Below are 21,461 nucleotides of genomic sequence, written 5' to 3'. Positions count from 1 at the left end.
ACTAAAATTTTCCATAACAATCCACCCTCTTCGATCATAATGAAACTTGTTTCATATGTTATCGAATACTGAAGAAAACAATAAAAGACATTTTACTGAATGACTATGAAGGAAAATATAAGAAAATGTAATTATAAAAGTGAATTGATTAATAATAAAAATTAACAATAAAATTTGTAATAAAAAATGAACAAAAAGATGATTAATAATAATAAAAATGAATAAAAATGTATGAATTTGTAGGACCAAATGAGTAATAAAATCAATTACTAAAAACCACAAATTAAAACTTCCAAAACTACCATAACTGTCAACCTCTCTGTGGCAAAAACGATCTGTCAGATGGAAAACGTTGTGTATAAAACACCTATCAACTAACTCTGTAGGGGGAAATTAATGTAATCAACAACATTTTAAGGAATGACCAGATAAACCGAATACACAAAGAATTTAATGAATTAGAACATTCAAAAATCAATTAAAGTAAGAAATATAAAAAAGATAATAATAATAAAATGAAATAATGATTCACCAATTATCAACTGTGTGTGTGTTCGACACACATCTACATTATTAGAATCAAGAAGATTATGTGTACAGATGGAAATTGAACATTGATGAAACTTATTAAAAAAATACATCATCATGAGAGTCACTTTCAGACTCATCAGAGCAATCCAAGGGTTCCCTTCACCTCTGAGGAAGGGCATCTGATATGACCTAGAGGTAATCAATCTATTAATTAGAGTACGCAGGCAGGGCACAGCAAATGAGGATACCTGTGAAGGTGACAAAAGAAGTCAAACCTGCAATGATAAAAACCTTCTATTTACCAAAGGTAGCAGTAAACCAGTCAGACAAAGAATCAGCACCAGAGTCAGGGTACCAGGGAGCCAGGGTGCATAATCCATCCAGAGCTCTTGTTACTGAACCCTCAGGACCTGTTATTTGGAATAAAAGTACAACATAAAGGACCAAACATGGCACAAACACCTCCCTTTTCAGCCAACGACATGTCTAAAGCCATCCTGGTTTGCCAAGACATAAGAGAACTGGAGGACAATTGGTCAGTTACGCCGACCATTTAATCTCTGGTGATGTTTGCTAAGCGCTGCATATTGTAGTAGACATAATTAATGCGATCAACATTTTTGTTAGGAGTAATCCAAATAAATATTGATTCAAACCCATTGACTATAGGACTGGCCAACTTATACTCATCTGGAACACCAAATGGGAAGGCAGGAGTAGTGAAAAGTTGTGGTCTGGCTGATGAACAGGAAATACACTCTGTCATGTTATTGCTTTTAGCATAAATGTTATCCATTCTAACCAGGTGTTTTTGTCAGAAAATCCAGTTTCAACCTGCAATATTACTTCAGGTGATGAGACATTTAAGTAAGTGACCAATGCGTGAGGAGGTGTGGTTGGGCTAGGAGAAGGGCTAATACCAGTACTATCTAGAACTTCATCAGAAGGTTTAGGTTGATCCACAAACTGAATTCGAAACAATCCCAGTGGGTCTCTTCCAGAGACATCAGCTCCTAAAGCCAAAACAAGTTCATTAAGTTCTGCATGATTAACAGTAGGCCGGGGATTCTTCCACATTTCTCTGACAGTTATTACCAGGGGATCATATCTAGTGGTGTGAGGTCGTTGGGTGGACTTGTCTCTATTCAAACTGATGTCTTGCCGCAGGCCCTGTGGAATATAGTTAGAGTTCGGGTTGACAGAACCTTTTGGATTTGAATTCCAGTACACATAAGTCCAGTCCGGACACCATTTTCCAATTGCTAGCCTCCAAGGTGTGCGGACACAAATGTACACATCTGCATTCTGAAACCAACTGTCATAACCTCTGCGGGGTACCACGTCATGGAGGTCAATCCTTGCTGCCACTGTGGTATTCTTAGGGTTACCTTTACGGTTACCTGTCTCAGTTGTTCTGATGTGGAGACAGCTCTGTCGAACCTGATAAGCTTTGATTAAAAAAAAAAAAAGAAAGAAACATGGAAAGAATAAACCAACATAACATAACAATGATGAAGACAGAGAACAAACATGCAAAATGTCCCATCTTCTGTACATCTTGAATTTGGGAGACTTGAGGTAGATAAAAGACATCTTCTTCTCATCCGTGATCTTATTTAAAGCAAACGTTGCGCTGCCGAAAGGATTATTATGCCCATTGTAAAAACTGTTTTCTTCACCCACCTCTTCAATCACTCTCCAGTGATTAGCTTACAGTTCTTTGGCTTGTGGTGGGCCGTTGTCCTTCATGGGGTGATCTCCTTTCTTTACATCCTGTGATGGTTGGAGCAGGCCTAGTGCTCTAGCCCGTTGGCTTGGGCCGATGTCCCTCAGGAGTGGAGTCATCTGGTGGATTAGGAAACAGTCTGTGGTAAGCAGCCACTGTTCTAGCCACCAGCAGCACCTTGGAATGGACTCTGTTTGCGTTTGGACCTTCGATGTCTCTTCCTTGGCTGGTCCAATAACCCTTGCTGCAGTTGGTGTAATCTGACTGCATCCTGCTAATGGCAGACAGCTCCACCTGGAGAGAAGGCTCGATATATGGTTGCAGACAAACTTCTACAGTAATAGCTGTTTTCAGTGGCATTCAACAGTTCTAGAATAAACTATTCTGTCTACCCTTATTTTGCATGAAATTCAAATGCAGTGGTTCATTATTGCCCCAGGTGCTTAACCCAGTTTGCATCATATTAAAGCTCAAAAATCTTCAAATAGGGATATTTACTTTGATAAGTAAGACTGGTCCATTCTGAGTCTGCATTTTATCCACTGTATCACTTGGCAATGTCAAACTTTAGATCTGCTGCAGTGTGAACTCCTTTATTTCCAGCAGTTGGTTCAGTTACTGAAGGTTAAAATACTTTTGTTTGTATTTTTACCATTTCCATTAAGCAGAAACTACTTTAATAATTACATGGATCTTTATCAAAATATCCAGCAAAGGAGAATTAATCTTTTGACTAATTTAGAGGAATTAACCCCGTACATTCAGACAGGTTCTCAGGATGAGGCCTTGGGGAGCTGGGCACCAGTTTTATAGACAAAACACAAAGTGTAATCTTTTCTCACAGTGTCACTAAGTCCTCAATGGAGATATGAGCAACCTTCCCCATAGTTACAGTACGTGCTAAAACATTCATTCCTATGAAACAAAGACAAAAATCACAGACAGAGACACAGTTGGCAAAAATTTTGTTTTTTTTCCCTGATCAAATTGTAAATATCAAATTTAATAAATGTTTTAATGATGTCAAATCTACTCAGTGACTTCATGAAGCCTCAGGAATGTAAAGAAATTTTCAACAATCTCTTTTCAAAAATGTTTTTCTTAGCATATCTCCAGATGCTTTGATTGATAATCATCAGGATCCTGTTTAAAGATAATTGCACACAATTCAAAGAGATCTCAAATAATTTAGAAGCTCAGCAGTAGTCTCCTCTTTGCTAATTCTTCATACTTTAAACATTGTAATGACAGCAGTTATAGGTCTGAGAGTTGCTGTTAAATTTCTCTTTTTGTTAAGTTTAATTTGATCACAGCTGTATTTCAGAATTTCTCTGCTCAGGTTAAATGCAGACAATTATTTTTAGGCCGGCATTGACATTTTATGGTTATACCCAGACACTAAACAAACACAAACACTGCAGTGTTAAAACTTAAACAGAAAAATGAACAATTAAGTTTAATCCCCAACTAGATTTTATTTCATTATAGTGCTTCAGAAGACATAATTGGACATCATTTTCTTTAAATCAGGGTTATTAAAGTTTTGAAAGTTGGGGAGGAAAATTATTCTCAGGACCCCTCTCTTGTAATTCAAATGCTAGAAAATCTTCCATTATTTGAAATATTGGTAATTTGAAATGATCTTTTATGCTAATTTAAAAATATATTTTGTACTAATTTGAAATGTGTTTGGTACTCCTAGGTAGTGAAGGATTTAATTATTCTTTTACCCTATAAGTATCCAAAAATGAAACCTTTATTTGAACATTTTCAAACTCATCCAAGTTGTCATGAAATCAAACATTTCTCCCTGGGGAGGAGACTGGAGTTTGAGCCGCTCTTCCTCTTTAATGTTAAAAGAGGGGCCTTTATTTATCCCTAAAATAAAGGATTTTACCTGGATTTATGCCCCACAAAGGTCTTTCCTAGGATTTTAAATCCTGAACCCTAATTACTTCTGCCTTTATTCTGTTATAAAGGACTTTACTCACTATGAGTTTTAATTTCCTGAATCCTAGTCCTGGCTCCAAAACAACTTTCAGCCTCAATCTGTGTTCCCCAGAGTAGAAACCTAATTTGAATATTGATAGACTTTAAAGCCAGAACCCATCATTGGCTTAGATCTTTTATTTAATAAGTGTAGTATTTATTTATTTTTTTTATGTACTCTGTTCAGTTAAATGGCATACCTTTATTGATTTATTAAAATTTTCTTCACTGACCCACAATCTATGGCTCACGGGCCTCAGGCGTCCAGGAACCACAGGTTGAGGACCACTGATGCCAGCTTTCTGCAGAGATTAAAGAAAATGGATTAAATACCTTAAATATTTTCAGACTAAAGGGTTTATTATTTCTGGCATCAACAATAACAGATTTAGGAGTTTTAATCACTAGCTCACAGCTCTAAATTAGCTCCAAGTCATATTTTCTTTTAACCCATAGTTCATAAGGAGCTTCAGACATTATAATAAAACAACACAGATCTGTTTTGGATTAAAGGAAAAGCATACTTCAAAATCTAGTACTGTGGTGGGAAATAGTTCCACAGTCTCTGGAAGAAGGCCTTTCTAAGCAGAGTCTTTAGAGAACATGATATTAGAGTTTTTGTGGTACCACTTGTCCAATTAGATTCTTTCTTACCTTCAGAATCAAAACTACATCTTTCCATTCTCATCTTACAGGTTTTTGCCAGGGAAGATGTGTTTAACTGAATCCATTACTCTGAAACATTTTGCTGGTGGGGTGTTAGAGAAAATAACAAGTGTGTCTACGTTCCAATGCAACACAGAAGTGATTAGATTTTCTTTCTTTTCCCAGAGGAGAAAATGCAGACAAAGCTTTTCATAGTTTTGTCAGGACCAAATATGAGGTACAGTGTAAGTCAGCAGGCTTCATAAAATCAGAAGAGTGGAAAAATCAGCTAATTTAACCTCTTCCCAGCAGCTGCTGTGAAAATAATGAATTTGCACCATCCATTCAAGCTTCAGTTAACGCTTGTGGCCAAAGCCGTACCCCACTGGAAGTACTGTGTCAGACTGTATGGAGACACTCTGCAGTAAAACTAACCCTATTCTCAGAGGTCTCTACCTGTTAGATTTACAGGGTACACTCTGACAACAGGACACAATGCCTGAAGGAGAGTCCATCAAGTGTTACACATGCGATGGACTTTAAAATGCTCCTCCGTGGGATCTGTCCTGAGGCTGACATAGAAAACACATGGTTACAGCTGAGTTTTGGAGGGGCTTAAAAATTCCTCTTTCTTTTAAGGACTTTTAGTAGCAATATTTGACCCTGAATCTACCATGATGAGAGAGAGAACTTGTTTCTCTAAAACAATTACTTTATAACATTTAACCTCTTGTTACATCTGTCAACGTCAAAACCCCATCAACAGCAATTAATAAGCTTTCTTCCTTGCAGAAAAACAGAAAAGATATTTGCAAATGTGTGTGTGTTTGTACGTTACCCCCCTCAGTTTCTTAACCGCTCCAGAGTCGGACTGTTGTGGCATACAGTCCCCTATCAGTCCAAAAACCCAGGCCCTCCCTTGGCCTGTTGGTGGACATTTGCCCTTTCCTTGTCCACTTTAACTTCTTCAGAAGGGAGGAAAAACTTTGCTCCAGCCTGTTTCTCCTCTGTCTTCATAAGATGTGCTCTCAAGATGAGTCCAGTGTAACGCTCTTCTGGCTCTGGCAAACAGCATAGATTGTTGCCCATCTCAGTGGGTTTTGGGTTTTTTACCAGATTTCTTCTAAGTTTTGTTCTGGTGGAAACTCTCACGCTGTCATCTGCAGCAGGCAGGTCCTCTCCTTTTCAGGTCACGCTGAAGAAGCGTCTCTGGTGGAGTGGAGCCGTGGGGAGGGCAGGTGTCTAATGTCCAGGGAGCGCTCAAATTCCCATGTGTATGTGTATGTGTGTAAGAGGCAGAGAAAAAGGTTTAGTACATGGTTCAGATTTTGCACAAACAGAAGCATTGTCAGTCAGTCAGTTAGTTTTTACATACCTGTCATCCATTGTCTTTTTTTGTCCTATTTTTTCTCTTTTGTTGCTTCCTCAGTCCTTTTTAATATTGTAGAGCTGCAAAAGTTTTAAGCCATATATTGATGCACTTTGTGCGTTGTGGTCCATATTTTTACACGTTTCTCCCTGGGGAGGAGGAGGTAATCCCTTAGAACTGAACCGCTGTCCCATACTGACAACCTTGCCACACCCCTTACTTACTGGTAATGGGGGAAATGTTCCTTTAAAACCTGCAGACATCTCCACAAGAGTTTAGAGCTTTCTGGCACCCTAATCGCCTTCTCCCTAACTTACTGGTTAGGGGAGCCTCACTCAACCGTACAGGGAAGGGACTCTACTGGTGAAGTACTGTTCACCCGGGCGCAGTGTGGCATCAACCACGCCAGTGAGGTCCGTACACCTCGCTCCTGTTCCAAGGCGGGAAAAATCCCAGATCCCCTTTGTCCCCATTAGAAAACTGTTAGTTTTAACCTTTTAGTTAAAATTTAAGAAGTCCTTATTATTATTAACCCTTTTATTATTTTCTCTGTTCCTACTATTTTTTTATAGTTTGCAATTTAATTTATAAGCCTTTGGTAATAATTATCAAACTACTAAGCAAATTAATATTGATGATAATTAATAAAATTATGCTGATTCATTGTTTCTCACCGTCTCTGGAAGAAAAAAAAAATTGGTTCTTTTGGATTCCAGTCTTGAGTCTCCAAGAACACCGAGTCAGCAGTCTTCCACCCCTTAACACTAAAAGGGTTTGAGGTAGGGAAGCTCTTCCCAGGTTGATCAGACACTCCTGCCGATGTCCTCAGAAAAACCCAGTCAAGGAATCCCATCCTCGTCGCCATTTGTTGTAGAAAAATTTGATTTTACCAAGACAGAGACCGATGATTGTCACTCAGAATCAGCTTTATTATAATCTTGCAAGAGAGAAGGATTTTTTTACAGCATTGGAGATGCGCTCAGTAGTGCTGCCAAATCGTTCTGCCTAGACAAAGCAAAGGTTCTCCTTATAAGCTACAACAGTTTTCAAGGTAACTCTCATGAGACCCAGAGAGAGAGAGAAACAGAGCGAGAAACCTGTTGTCCTAGACATAATCTTAACAGTGTGGCATACATATTATCTCACACAGCTGCCAGCAGAAGGCTGAGAAACCATTAATCTAAGACTAAATAAGAGAAGAATGGAAAAACACTGAGGGGTTCTAATACTTTTGTCAGTTCCTGTAGAGTATCAAGGAGCAAAGAAAGCAAGGCACTAAAATTTTCCATAACACTGCTCAAAGTAGGTCTGCTTCATAGCTATGCCAGAGTACGCCACTGGGCCAGTGGTCTTTTTATCAGGTGAAGTCTACTACTCACATGCCAGTATTACGAAAAGGAGCAAACTTAACCTCAAGTTGCCTACCGATCTGCGTATCGGTGTATGAATGTGTGAGCGTTAGTGAGTGCGATTGGGTGAATGTGGCTCTAGTGTAAAGCACTTTGAGCGGTCTGTATGACTGGAAAGGCGCTATATAAATTCAGTTCATTTACCATTTACCATTTACTACTCACATGCTGGTATTATGAAAAGGAGCAAACCCTCTTTGAGTGGCAGCGAGGCTTTCTGACAATTTATCAAAGGCAAACTGATAGCTCTCTATTTTGTGTATTTACCATAAAAATGTCAAATTGAGGTTTTTAATCAAACTGTTGGAGTACTCTTAATTACAAAACAGTACAGTTGCAATATCAAGCACTTTAAAGGACTATATACAGAAATGAAGCACTTTCCAAACCTTGAAAACACCTTGTTAAAATTCAAGCATTTTCAATGATTTCAAGCATCTGTGTGAACCCTGTTAGCTGAACAACAATCTCATAGTTGTATAGTCAACAATAAAAGATATAGAACTGTTCATATTTTCTCAAACTTTATTTAACAAACAGTAACGAGTAAAAACCTATGAAAGTCTTGAAAAGACTCTTCCTTCATAGATTTATGGCCGACATGGGTGGCCCCATCTGGAAACAAACTCGTCACCGCACCCTGAGACACCACACTGACACTGAATACGTGATGCTATGCACAATACATCACCCTTTGGCCCCTCACTCACCCACACTGTGCACCAGGTGTCTTTAGTTTCTCTATGGCCTGATAAAAAGCAAAGAAATTAGGTATTGGAGAAAGTCCTATGTCATTTGACATCTATCACAGATATTAGATTTTTGGTTTATTGCTGCACTTATTACTTTGCTCAATTCGAATAGGCTAGATGAATCAGTCAGTGAAATCAGAAGCATTTGAGCCCTATATGAGGTATGAACCTGGTAACACAATGTACTCACACAACATGTACTAGGATAATTAGTCTCAGCTGCATTTCTCTTTTTTGGTCTAATGCCAACTACACTGAAATAGCACAACTGAAACTGTAAACACTGGCAAGTATATGAGAACCATTGTAAGTGAAATGACAAAATATCAAGCATCATATGGTTTTTTTTTCCTTTTACAAAACCCCAACAATGGATTTGATTTTATCCCTTTGTCACATATCAGCATAGAATATCAGGACGGTAACAGCTTAGCCACTGAAAGACAAACAAAGTAGAGCAGCCCAAATGGATAAGGAGCAATCAGTTATTGCCCAAGAGCAAAATCAAAAAAACGCTCTAGGTAATATAGCACTGTGAAAAAGTATTTGCCCCTTCAAAGGTTTCTTCTGTTTTGCCTTTTTTGTGACACTTAATGTTTCAGATAATCAAACAAAATTTAATTTCAGATATAGGTAATCTAAGTAAATACAACACGCATCTCAAACGATGATGTAATTTATTAAAGGAATAAAGCTATCCCAAGCAACTGGCCCATATGTAAAAAAGTAACTGCCCCGTAAATGGGCCTGCCAAATGGCTACAACTGCCTTCAAGCATGTGTGATAACATGCAGAGGGGGTTGTACGTCGCTGTGAAGAAGTTTTGACCCACTCCTCTGCAGAACTGCTTTAATTCAACCAAATTGGACAGCTTTTAATCATGAATGACCTTTTTAAGTTCTTCCCACGGCATCCCAATCAGCTCTATGTCCAGACTTTGTCTACGCCACTTCAAAACCTTATGTTTGGAGCCTTTCAAATTTGGACCAGCTGGCTTGGTTTGCATTTTAGTTCTCCAGCTTAAGGTCAAGACATTATGGTCAGGCATTCTTTTTTTAAATGTTTTGGTGGAGAGTATGTTTCATGGTTTCATCAAATACAGCAAGACATCCAGGTCAAGAAGCAAAGGAGCCTCAAACTATCACACTACCACCCCTATGTTTGACTGACGGTCTGCTGTTCTGTGTCTAAAATGCTGCTGTAGTTTTGTGTCAGATGTCACAGGATCATCTAAGAAGTTACACTTTTGTCTTGTCAGTACACAGACAATGTTTCCAAACGTCTTTGATCAAGATGCTTTGAGCAAATGTAGGACAAGCCATTTTTTTGTTTTAAGTGGTTTTTGCTTTGTAACTTACCCATCGATGACAATTTTGCACAGTCTCTTTCTTACGGTTGAATCGTGATCCTTGACCTGAACTTAGCGAAGGGAGGCCTGCAGTGCTTTAGATGTGTTCTGGGTACATTTTAGATATTCTGCATGAGTTGATCAGTGTGTGCTTGAAGTCGCCAGTGCTCAGGTTTTCTCCATTCATGGACAACGACTCCAACTGTGACTAGTCCTAAGCTATTAAAATGGCTTTGTAACCCTTTCCAGACTAACGTATGTAAATGAACTTCTCATATTTTCCCTAATTTCTTTAGACAGGAGCAAAATGTGTTACTTTTATAGACCTTTTAGCCTATTTTATGTTGTCAGAATTGAATTCTACATTTTTCCCCAGATTTGCACATTGGGGAACAAATTATTCCCCATTCTTCTTTAGAAAATAGCTGAAGCCCTGGATGGAAGGTGTCCGTCAACATTAATTTTCAACTCTTTGCAAAGATTCTCAACTGGATTTAGTACTGAACTTTGACTGGGCAATTCTAACATATGGATATGCTATGATCTAACACTCTTCATTATTGCTCTGGCTGTATTTTTGGGCCTGTTGTCCAGGTGGAAGGTGAACCCCCACCCTAGTCTCAAGTTGCTTGCTTCCTCTTACAGGTTTTCCTCCAGCATTTCCCTATATTTATCTTCATTCATCTTCCCATCAACTCTTCCCTGTCCTTGCAGAAGAAAGGCACCCTAATGTAGGGGGTCATTTGCTGTGTTGGTTTAACTTGTCCAGTCTAACAGAAGAGGCTAACACTGGTTGGTCGAGCCATTTAAGGTAAAAGTGTTTTCAGCAAAAGCAAGAAGTTCAGTACACTGTATCACAGTCAAATGTTTGTATGTACAGGGGTTGGACAATGAAACTGAAACACCTGTCATTTTAGTGTGGGAGGTTTCATGGCTAAATTGGACCAGCCTGGTAGCCAGTCTTCATTGATTGCACATTGCACCAGTAAGAGCAGAGTGTGAAGGTTCAATTAGCAGGGTAAGAGCACAGTTTTGCTCAAAATATTGAAATGCACACAACATTATGGGTGACATACCAGAGTTCAAAAGAGGACAAATTGTTGGTGCACGTCTTGCTGGCGCATCTGTGTCCTAGACAGCAAGTCTTTGTGATGTATCAAGAGCCACGGTATCCAGGGTAATGTCAGCATACCACCAAGAAGGATGAACCACATCCAACAGGATTAACTGTGGACGCAAGAGGAAGCTGTCTGAAAGGGATGTTCGGGTGCTAACCTGGATTGTATCCAAAAAACATAAAACCACGGCTACCCAAATCACGGCAGAATTAAATGTACACCTCAACTCTCCTGTTTCCACCAGAACTGGCCGTCGGGAGCTCCACAGGGTCAATATACACTGCCGGGCTGCTATAGCCAAACCTTTGGACACTCATGCCAATGCCAAACGTCAGTTTCAATGGTGCAAGGAGCGCAAATCTTGGGCTGTGGACAATGTGAAACATGTATTGTTCTCTGATGAGTCCACCTTTACTGTTTTCCCCACATCCGGGAGAGTTACGGTGTGAAGAAGCCACCAAAGAAGCGTACCAAAGCTCCAAAGAAGCGTACCACCCAGACTGTTGCATGCCCAGAGTGACGCATGAGGGTGGATCAGTGATGATTTGGGCTGCCATATCATGGCATTCCCTTGGCCCAATACTTGTGCTAGATGGGCGCGTCACTGCCAAGGACTACCGAACCATTCTTGAGGACCATGTGCATCCAATGGTTCAAACATTGTATCCTGAAGCCGGTGCCGTGTATCAGGATGACAATGCACCAATACACACAGCAAGACTGGTGAAAGATTGGTTTGATGAACATGAAAGTGAAGTTGAACAACTCCCATGGCCTGCACAGTCACCAGATCTAAATATTATTGAGCCACTTTGGGGTGTTTTGGAGGAGCGAGTCAGGAAACGTTTTCCTCCACCAGTATCACGTAGTGACCTGGCCACTATCCTGCAAGAAGAATGGCTTAACATCCCTCTGACCACTGTGCAGGACTTGTATATGGCATTCCCAAGACGAATTGACGCTGTATTGGCCGCAAAAGGAAGCCCTACACCATACTAATAAATTATTGTGGTCTAAAACCAGGTGTTTCAGTTTCATTGTCCAACCCCTGTAATGTGCCAGTGCAGAAAAGAACATATCCTGTAGTGATAATACTTTTATATTGTGGAATTTTGTGACATACTAGCATCTGCATTTTCTGATACTGGGCTAGTTTTTAATGGAATTTAATTTATCTTAGTTGACTCATTCATGGTTCATAATTCTGTTGACCAAATCACAAAAAATCAAAAGTGATTTTTTCTACTATTGGATCATTCTTAGCTTTTTGTTATTTCAGAATTCCATTTGTCATAAAGCCATATGTACAAAACAAAAGAAAAAATACAAAAAGATACCAAAGTTTTTTGTCATAATTCATATTGATATGCAATTATACTTGTTTGGGCTCGGGCCTGGGATCAACAAGAATATTTTTATATCTGCAGCAGCACTAAACTCTTGCACACATCTGCACACAGTTGTGATGACTCCAAAAAGGTGTCCAATACTCCTGCACTCTGAGCTGGTAGCTGGCTTCCACAGTGCAATTGCACCTCTCTTCTTCCTTAAGGGTACACATTCACTGAAAGTCAAAGCTTGTAGCTCCAGAGTCGGATGCAGTTTGTTGCACAGGAAGCTAAATATTTGTTTAGACATCCTGAAGTTCTGCAACCACTGTGCGTTCATGTAACCGGGAACAATAACACCTCACCACTGGGAGGCTCAGTTAAACATCCAGACTGACAGTTGGCAGTGCTAAATTTGCAAAAGGACAGCCATTGGTAAAACACACAGTATACATATTACAATAACTGTCTTAAACCACAGTTGTATTCTAGGCTTAATGTGCAAATGAGCACTATAGCAAGCTAGCATTAGATACCACTAGCTTGTTCTCATACGTTGTCTAGCTTATATCCTTTGGCTTGAGAATGCTTTGTTGCTTCCCATAATATCCTTTACTTATCCAAGTGTTCCATCTTTTCACCCGCAGCCATTTCTGATTCTCGTCTTCTACTTTGAGTCTGACAAAAAGCAATAGACTGAGCAGCAGGTTAAACATTGCTTCCTTGTCCTCCATGTTGCGTTGTGTTTGTGTCGCATACAAAACATGTCATGTTACTTTTTAAACTCTGGAGCACCTTACTATCACAAACCCACCCACATTGCAGTGGTATTAAATTGTATTGGAAAACAACTCAAAACGGTGCAGAGTTGAGTCAAACCATGAAGGTAGTAATGGAAAAGGGCCAAACGTGTTTACACACTGTTGAAACAGGGTTATTGGACATTCTTTAAATTTTTTTCCTTTCAAAAAGACTCCTATGTGGAAACAGTTTTGAAATTATTCATCACTGTTTCAATTTTATACAGAAAACACAAAAGGCATTTTAACAGGGGTTGTGCAGACTTATGAGAAACTCCATACATTCAAGACTGCACAAAAGATTTTATGCACTTACAAATTCATCAGAATCCGAGATGTAAATTGTTTCTGAAAGTGTAACTTATCTTATCTTAAATAAATGAGAAAATATGTGAGTCATTACTTATTGACAAGATTACATCTGGAGGTGTAAATAACTACAAATCATTTTTTTGTTTTCACAAAAACCTCCTGAAACTTTTACTTGAGTTGATGATAGCAAAATGACTGGTTGGAACAGTAACATAAACTTTTGATTCTGTGTAAACAGTCATATCTATTCAGGAGGTCATCAGCATTGTTCAAGCTCCTAATTGCATGTGATCCTGTTAATTGCTAATAATTTCATTAGTGTTTGATTGTGCTAAACAATGGCGCCACAGGGATCCAAAATAAACCTTTTTATATCCCAGATGGTTACATGATATATCAGGTCATTACATTTTTGTTTTTGTCTTTTATGTTTTTCTTGTCTCGGTTTCCAGACACAAAGACCTTTTCCTTGCCTAGACAGTGACTGTTGAACCCAACAGCCATCTAACTCTGGCCTCAAGAAAGCAGAGTAAAAGATTACAGCACCATAAATCGTTGCTTTCATTATTTCTCTTTCCCATGCTTCTCCTCAGTTTGTTCCTATTTCCTGTCTCCCACCCCTCCATGTCTTGTTGATATCTTTCTAGAAGGTAGCTAGTCTGTCTCCTTGCTGTTGTCGCACTCTCTTTTTCCCCCTCTCTAATCATTTTGTTGCTTTTTCATGCCATGCTCGGCAGCATATTTATCCAAGATAACAACTGGGTTTCCCCACTCTTTGCGGGTGATGGAGAGTAATTACTATTGGTGTTTGTGTTTGTCTGTGTGCGTCCCCGTATTCTGCTTAACAAATTGTTCTTGGCTGGTTGTTTTGATCTTTTGAAAGGAATGTATACACATGCTCTCACTCACTCACTCACTCACTCACTCACTCACTCACTCAGACACACACACTTAAAAAACAACAACGGGTATCTGTGGAAGCATGTGTCATAAACTGAGAGAAACACATCTGGATGAAAAAAGCAAGTTTAAAAAAAAAAAATCAGCATTTACCCTACCATTTCCTCAGTAGCCTTTATGTCTCAGTATTTTTCCACTAAGCTGTCCACTCCAACATTTTTACTTCACTTTTGGCTAGCTACATAAACTGTTAAAAGTGAATTGAACACTCATCCAAAACCTAATATGTTTTGAAATATCCTTTTAGCTAACTGCTTTCATTTGCTGTTAGAAAAAATGTGTGACTAGCAATTTTAGCTTTTTTTTTTCTAAAAGCAGCAACTTTTAGTGTTTCTGGCTTTTTAAAATCTAAGTAGCAACTTCTAACATTTTCAACTAAAGGTCTTAGCTTTTAGCCTTTCAAGCTAGCAGTTACAAATTTTAGCATTTTCAGCAAATGTGCCAGCTTTTACCATTTTTGACTGAAAGCAGAAACCTTCAAGCTTTATGGTTAAAGTAACAACTATTACAATCTACAATGTAACAAATTTTACCCTATTAGCTAGAAGAAGCATAAACATTTAGTTAATTATGTTTAGGTTTTATCTACAAAATCAACATTTAAAGATCTGGTTAGCGTTTTATAATTTTATTTGCTTAAACCCACTTTTAGTTAGAAAGCAAAGCTTTTTTCAAAATGAAAGAACCAATCATGTTTTACAATATAAAAAGAAATACAAAGGCTATAGCTTTATTATCTAAAAGTAGCAGGTTTTAGCCTTTTTAGCCTAAAGTAACACAAAAATAGACACTATGCATTTTGGACTAAAAGTAGCACCTTTTTGCCTTTTTAGCTAGAAATAGCATGAAAGTTTAGCTAGCAACGTGTTAGCTTTAGCTTCAAAAACATAACTATAATAAATTACATTCATTCATATGACTGCTTTCAACAGAGTTTTAGTTACAAGTTAACAAAATTTTAACAGAAGCGTTTTTTTCATTATGGCAAAAATATACAAAGGCTGTAAAAGGCCCTTTGTGAATAAAACTTTTGCGTAATTGAAAATACAAACATTGAAATGGTTAGGGTTTGTATGGTAACATTTTGTGTATGAGCTGACAAGCCTTGTTTCTGTATGTTCATCTGCTCACAACTGTAATCTCAGGTAATTGTGTTTGGAAAACACAAGCTGGGAGACGCTTTTTCAGAAGAAAAGTCACAAAAGAGAAACCTGAGCTTAGGGCAACTCTTTATCTGTCTGTCATTATTCTTGGTGAGCTGTTATTTTACACAAGCTCAGTTTGATAACACCTTTGAGACAAGATGGATGACATTCTTCTCTAAGCTGCAGTTGTAGTAATATCAAATTTTAAGGACTTTGACTTTTTTTTCTAAATAGTTACTTTTCATTTTTCTCTGATAGGCCATTTAGAGTGGGGCCAGAAATGTAATTTTCCTTTTTTTTACTGTAAGTCCAAATTAAACTTACATGCACAGTTTACTGTACTGCCATGAGGGTACAGTTAGTGTTTGGGCAAAAGACCAAAAGTAGCTCCATCTGTATCCTTAAACTGGTCTGGATGTGACTGCGGAGTGAAAGTACAGGAAGTGAGTGTAAAGTTTTTCCCCAGGAAACAGAGTCCATTTCCACTTGGCTCGTAGGCTGAACCGGAATTTGTTTTGCGTAAGCACAGCAGGTCAAAAATAACGGAGTATAAAAGCAGGGAGCTGCAGGAGGCTGCTGCTCACAAGGCTTGCAGGAGGACATAGGAGGGAGAGCCAAAGCAATGTTTGCTTGGCTTTGACGCCCTGTAGGGGATTTGCGCTATATATATATATATATATATATATATATATATATATATATATCCACCTATGCATTACCAAAGGAATGGCTGCAGGGTGCATACGTGCCTGTGGTCGAATGAAAGGTGGTGGAGAGGGCTATTGGGGAGTGGGGAAGGAGGGGTGTCATTAAGGGAACATGTCGGCCAGTCTTTTGTCTACTCCGGATTAACAGGTTGTTCCCCCGGGGGTGCGGGGAGGGGGGGGTCTGCTTCACACGTTTTTGTTTGTCTTGAACAGGCAGGGATGATTTCGGAATTAATTAATGATGTGTTTCTGTTTGAAGTGGCCGGGACGAAACTAATGGGGGCTTTTAAAATGTTACATACTGTTAACTTGGGCGGGGGAGTGAACTCACGTCATTTTTACTTACCCAAAAAAATATGCCATCCTTTACACTAAATATGCCAATAATTGTGTCATATTTTAAAATAAATAAGGCTTGTAAGCTTTAAGGTTCTTGACATGGTAAGCGAACTGCATTTTAAATCAGTGTTCAGATTAGGAGTCGACCTCTGCTACTGCCATAGGGGAATGTCAGGTTTTAATGCCAACGAAACCAACACGCGAATATAGATGAGCCAACGCCTTTGGGGACATGTATCCTGAGTCATTGGTTGTAAATGTGCTTCAGCTACTGCAATTAATTCCAATTCTTTGTTTCGTTTAAACACGTTCCGATTAAACCAACTGCAGATTGTTCTCTTTTATTACTCCACGCATTTTGATCTCACCTGCTCACGGAATTCCAGTGAATTTTTTAACTGCAGGGGGCCGTGCTTGCGATTAGTGCAGCAGAGGAGACACCTCCCACTCTGAGTAAGGCAGCTGTATAAAAGTCAGTCTGCAGTGTTGATACTCACATTCTGATTCCTGGAGCGCTCGTAAGCTGTCGGCGCAATCGAAACGTGCGCTGTATGTGCATAGAGACTTTGAAGTCTTGAATTTGTATTGATTTGTTTATACGCAGACTGCCAGCATGGCTGTGGCTGAGGCACTGATGCCTGCCTTGACATCGTTCCCAAATTTCAAAGCGGTGGATAATGTAAGTAAATTGTCTTTTAATGTATTCCTTTATTGCCATCTTAGCATTTGTTTTCCTGGCTTGAGCTTTAATTTTTGCATTTATTTTCAGCTTTGCAATATGGATGAATGGGTGCGGAGCGTTGCAACAGGTGGCGCAGGGAGTCCGCGCATTGAGGTTGACTTCAGCATCGTTCACTCTCCTTCTGCGCCCCACAAAGATGAAGACGAGCTCGGGAAGTTTCTGGACCTTGAGTTCATCCTGTCTAACACCATCTGCACTTCTGCTGGAAACAACGACAGAGGGGACGTGTCTCCCTCGCAGCAGCAGCAGCAGTGCGGGTACCCCCTGCCGGAGTCGCCGGAAAGCTGTGGCGGCGGTTCTCTGCCAGACTGCGCCGATCATCCTCCTTCTCACCTGGCCGCACAGGGCTATCAGGGCGTCGTCAGCAGCTTCGCGGAGTCGAACCCTGTCCGCAGCCTGATGGCGGAGCTTCTCACGCCTGAGATGAGTTATACAGAGGAAGACGCTCTGGAGAGGACAGGCAAGGCGAGGGATAACTGCGAGTTCACAGAACTGCGGGCTTTAAATTGTCCTTCTCACCCTCAAGCGGCTTCATCTCCATCCCCGCTTGGATATAAAATTAAAACCGAGCCCGGGGTTCAGTCATGTATGATTACTGCTGGAACCTTTGTGGGAGAAGTGTATGACAAACACCAGATGCGTACAGCAGCTTTTACGCATCAGCCCCCAATTCCAGGTGCGGTACAGGGCTTCAGCGCGCACCCGATTCAGCTTCAGGGACGCACATTGGCGCAAATGAACTCATCTATGAGTTCACATCATCATCATAATCATCATCATCATCATCCTGATCAGAACCATCTATCAAGCCAGTACATGAACGCACCATATCACCCGCAGTACCCACACCGAGGTGTGCCACAGTTCCAAGGACAGTACAGCATGCACTGCCAGCAACACCATCCCACCTCTCTGCAGGGGATGATGCTCACGCCTCCCTCGTCTCCTCTCCTGGACTTTTACGCGCACGACGAGGCCGGGGGCGTTAAGCAGAAGCGAGGCCGCAAGTCTTGGACCAGAAAACGCGCCGCCACGCACAACTGCGAGTTCCCCGGCTGCGGGAAAACATACACCAAGAGCTCCCATCTTAAGGCGCACATGAGAACGCACACAGGTGAGATAACTTAAAAAACATTTGTTTTCTTTTCATCTGCATTTTTTTGTTTTGTTGTTTTTGCAGCTGGGGTGCCACTAGAAAAGAATGGGCCAGTTGGGGAGCACACAAATGCCATTGTCACCCTCTGGGCCCCTCTAGTTGGCACCCCTGCTCGCCACAGCGTAATCCTGCACTACATCCCTAACTTTTCACTTTGTGTTCCCAGGTGAAAAGCCCTACCACTGCAACTGGGAAGGCTGTGGCTGGAAGTTCGCCCGATCTGACGAGCTCACTCGGCACTTCAGGAAGCACACTGGGCACAGACCTTTTCAGTGTCACCTGTGTGAGCGTGCCTTCTCCCGCTCGGACCACCTGGCTCTCCACATGAAGAGGCACATGTAGGTCACTCTTAACTCATGGACGGTTTTTGTCCCCCCTACCCAACGGGATCACTGTCAGCATTTCCAGTGACGCATCAGGTGGTCACCTCTTAATTGAACTGCTCTATATGAATGTAATAAAGCGTTCACATTTATGGGCATGCCGGCCTGCAATCCTTAAGTACTTTAAAAGGAAATCCAAAGTGCGAAAAGGTGGAGATTGTGTTTTTATTTTCCACAAGTGCCTCATTTTCCACCAAATCAAGTGCCTCTGATGGTTTTTGTATATTTTTGTATAAAATGACAAACACTGGCTAAGTTATAGTAGTTTAGTATTTAACTCTTTTCTTCCATCTGCCTTTGTAATAAGTTATTGATACGTTGTTGAGTATCTTAACCAGACTGCTTTATTCACTCACTGTGGGCAGGACCCAGAATTGTACATCAGTATATATGTTTTTCTCATTGTGTGTTTTTAAGAATATACTAAAATAAGGTCAAGGTTGCCATGACAATTTGTACGTTTTTTTTTTTCCTGAACATAAAAGATGTCATAGCCTTGCCTCGCATTGTGGGACCGGACTGCAGTTATTATTTGTCTTTTTGAAGGTTCACCTAATCAAAAAGAGCTAATTCAGGTACTAAGCTAGTCTTTTAGAACTAACAGACACATCTTCCCTCAGCTTGTCTACATACTGCTCATTTTATCAGGACTACAGTCAGGAATATGAATTTGAATGTTGAGTGACTGTCTAAGAATGAAGTATCCACTGTAATCACTGGTTAAACGGCTTTACTTGAAACTAAAATGTAAGCTTGCTTAAGTGTACTTCTGATGGAATGCAACTGTTTTGTATGTTCTCAAGGGCTCTAAAATAAAATACTTTTACAATAAACAAGCTCTTGTCATTGCTCATTAGTTTATTTAATACTCCTGATATTTTCCTCATAATAAATGAAAATCTTTCTTTCAATCTGTGATTGCTCCAGAATTATAATTTAAGAATGTGTTCTTTTTTTAATCAAATTAAGGTTTCAGAAACATTATTAAATAAACTAATACTATAAGCCCTTTTTAAAGATAAAATGAACAAACTATTCAGCTTCATTCTGTTTCTATTGAAGACAAAATATATCACTATACAATATTTAAATATTGTAAAGTCACTAGTGATAAGGTTATATTATACAAGTATTGTTATGTGGTTCTCAAACAGTGGTACAAGAACCACTGGTGGTACAATGGCTGTCTTTATTAGGACTCAGAAGAAATTGTGGTATTAACTGTTTACAAGCTAACAAGAAGCAAATTAGCTGTAGGCTAGAACAACAGAACCAAATCAGCCATATGAATAGTACTTTAAGCACATTGATCTTTGTTTTTAACACGTACTAGTCCTCAGGGGAATGCAGTGAAGAGTATTTCAAGAACCCTTCCAGCAGAAACAGAAGCCCACCACAGCAAAACCAGGACAAAGTTCTGTTAATGCTGCATTGTATGTACCTCTGAAGTCAGAACTTGAATTTTGGAATAACATCTAACCTAACTCTATCATGGTATGACAATGGAGAACCAGTAGAAATTGTTTAATGTTCCAATCAATGACTAGGATAACCTTTATTGGTAATACAAGGTAATAGAAACGTGTTTTTATGAAACCTGCCCATTAATGGAATGAGATGCAAATTGCCAGAAGTGCTGATAAACTACGACAGCACCTTTCCTTGTGTTTTAAGCAAACAGCAGCCATATTGGATTTTGAAGCCAGGGTAGGTGAGATCACCTTCTTTATCTTATAGAATTGTATCTTCTGGGGGTTCTTCTTGGTCATTTTTCTAACTTGGAACTTGGTAATTTCTACCTCAAATAACAGTGCAACTGGATGTGAACATTTTATTTTCTAACAAAAGACAACAAAGAGAAAACATCCAGCTCTTGTTGCAGAACTGTTTTAGCGTGTTCTGAAAGTACCTGAAAATTATAAAATTTATCATATTTGTTATAAAGTCTGACTGAAACCAGTAGGTGATTTGCCCTGGTGCCTTTTAAACCTTGTGCAATACTGCATCCTAGTGTCCATGTATGCAGTTGCATTGTCCAGGCCAGTGATGAGAAAATGTTCCAACTTGTTTCTCTTTGAATGGGCCAGATATGAGTTTCATTCAGAAAAAAACACTGAATTAACAATACTCTCACGATAGGACAACACTAATTGTATTATTATGCAGTGAAATGAAGCTAGTTTTTAATTTTTAAAACTAAAACCTGAGAAGTGTGGTGGGCATTGTATTTAATTCCCCAGAGTCAGTATTTTATAGAAAAATTTGAATTTCACTTAAATCTCCAATACTTTTGAGGTAACTCTCTGCCAAGTTTGCACATCCAGACACTGAAATTTACACCCATTTATCTTTATGAAATAGCTCAAGATCAGTCAGGTTGGATGGAGAACTGGATTTGGGCCTGGGCTTTGGCTGGGTCTTTCTAACACATGAATAAGCTTTGATTTGAACCATTTTATAAAAGCTATATTTAGAATCGACATCGTGCTAGAGACCCTTGCCCCAGTCTCAAGTCTTTTGCAGCCTCTAAAAGGTTTTCCTCCTGTATTCAATTCAATTCAGTTGTATTTATATAGCACCAATTCACGACACACGTCGTCTCAAGGCACTTTACAAAGTCAATTCAATCGAATCAAGTCCATACATACATTCCAATTAATCCTAAATATCAAACAGTTCAGTCGGATTCAGTTTATTATTAA

At 39.5% G+C, this 21,461-nt stretch overlaps 1 protein-coding gene and 1 long non-coding RNA gene across 3 annotated transcripts; one reads left to right on the top strand and one right to left on the bottom strand.

The window, feature by feature from the left end:
* Positions 1 to 433: 433 nt before the first annotated feature.
* On the bottom strand, positions 434 to 7,245 carry LOC124869450. 2 transcript variants are annotated; one of them, XR_007038586.1, is made up of 2 exons: positions 4,447 to 7,245; positions 434 to 2,551 (listed from the first exon to the last, which is right to left on the bottom strand). It is a non-coding gene; the product is annotated as an uncharacterized LOC124869450 (long non-coding RNA). The 2 variants fall into 2 exon arrangements; XR_007038587.1 differs by having other exon boundaries at positions 4,480 to 7,245.
* Positions 7,246 to 16,269: 9,024 nt separating this feature from the next.
* klf17 (Kruppel-like factor 17) lies at positions 16,270 to 19,595 on the top strand. Its single transcript, XM_047368696.1, has 4 exons — positions 16,270 to 16,287; positions 17,083 to 17,157; positions 17,248 to 18,334; positions 18,543 to 19,595. The coding sequence occupies exons 2-4, from the start codon at positions 17,092 to 17,094 to the stop codon at positions 18,716 to 18,718; spliced, it is 1,329 nt and encodes a 442-aa protein (XP_047224652.1). The 5' UTR covers positions 16,270 to 16,287; positions 17,083 to 17,091; the 3' UTR covers positions 18,719 to 19,595.
* Positions 19,596 to 21,461: the final 1,866 nt, after the last annotated feature.

Source organism: Girardinichthys multiradiatus, chromosome 6 (genome assembly GCF_021462225.1).
Source record: "Girardinichthys multiradiatus isolate DD_20200921_A chromosome 6, DD_fGirMul_XY1, whole genome shotgun sequence".
NCBI classification, from domain to species: Eukaryota; Metazoa; Chordata; class Actinopteri; order Cyprinodontiformes; family Goodeidae; genus Girardinichthys; species Girardinichthys multiradiatus.
This window is presented reverse-complemented; position numbering and strand designations above follow the sequence as displayed.